General features: G+C 62.7%; 1 protein-coding gene across 1 annotated transcript in view; it reads right to left on the bottom strand.

Moving 5' to 3' along the window:
* The window catches only part of LOC104133356 (E3 SUMO-protein ligase PIAS3), a 16,948-nt gene that overhangs the window by 14,420 nt on the left and 1,839 nt on the right, over positions 1-689 (bottom strand). The window contains exon 2 of the mRNA XM_035902118.1: positions 105-555. Within this exon, the coding sequence (XP_035758011.1) occupies positions 105-555 (451 nt within the window). The remainder of the gene's footprint in view (positions 1-104; positions 556-689) is intronic.

Genomic DNA, 689 nt, shown 5'->3' with positions numbered 1-689 from the left:
CCCGGCTTGCCCCGATCACACCACTCCCGCTCCGCCTCCTCTACCCGAGCCAGCAAAAAGCAGCCTCCAAAAAACAAGAGAGAGCGAGCGGGTTTTGGACGTACCTAACGTGGTGGGCTTTATCAGCTCGTCGTAAACGTCGTAGAAGGGGAGCCGCTTCATCTTGACGTCGGGATGGACGGGATGTGCTACGTGCTGAACGTCCAGCTCGTGCTTGGGTCCCAGCACGGGCACCGGTGGCAGCAGAGCCACCGGCACGGCGGCCGAGCTGTGGTCGTAGGGCAGGTGACAGCCCGCGCCCTGCGTCAGCGCGGTGGCCGAGGGCAGCTGCCCCGCCTGCACGTGCAGCATCGACAGGTCCGACGGGGTCAGGATCTTCCTCGGGAACCTGCGCCGGTACAGTTCTTTGATTTTCATCTGGACGGCCGGGCTGGAGCCGGGTCTCAGCAGCTGCAAGGCCTTGGCCAGAAGTTCGTGCTTCCTCCCGCTTTTGTTCCTTCCGGCGAAGCCCAGGAGAACGTGGAGTTCGGAGACCCTAAAGCTCATAACCATGTGCTGCAAGGGAAGAAAAAACAAGCGCCGTTACCCCCGCTGCACAGGCCAAACGCACGGGGTCGCCAAGGATGGCCCCGTCAGGTCTGAAGTTCCCCCGGCCGGCAGCGGGGCGGTCGATATTTACATTTGGGGTT

This window comes from Egretta garzetta, unplaced genomic scaffold, assembly GCF_000687185.1.
Source record: "Egretta garzetta isolate BGI_Z169 unplaced genomic scaffold, ASM68718v1 scaffold359, whole genome shotgun sequence".
NCBI lineage: Eukaryota > Metazoa > Chordata > Aves > Pelecaniformes > Ardeidae > Egretta > Egretta garzetta.
Note: the sequence above shows the minus strand (reverse complement) of the source record. Positions and strands in the feature narration are given on the sequence as shown.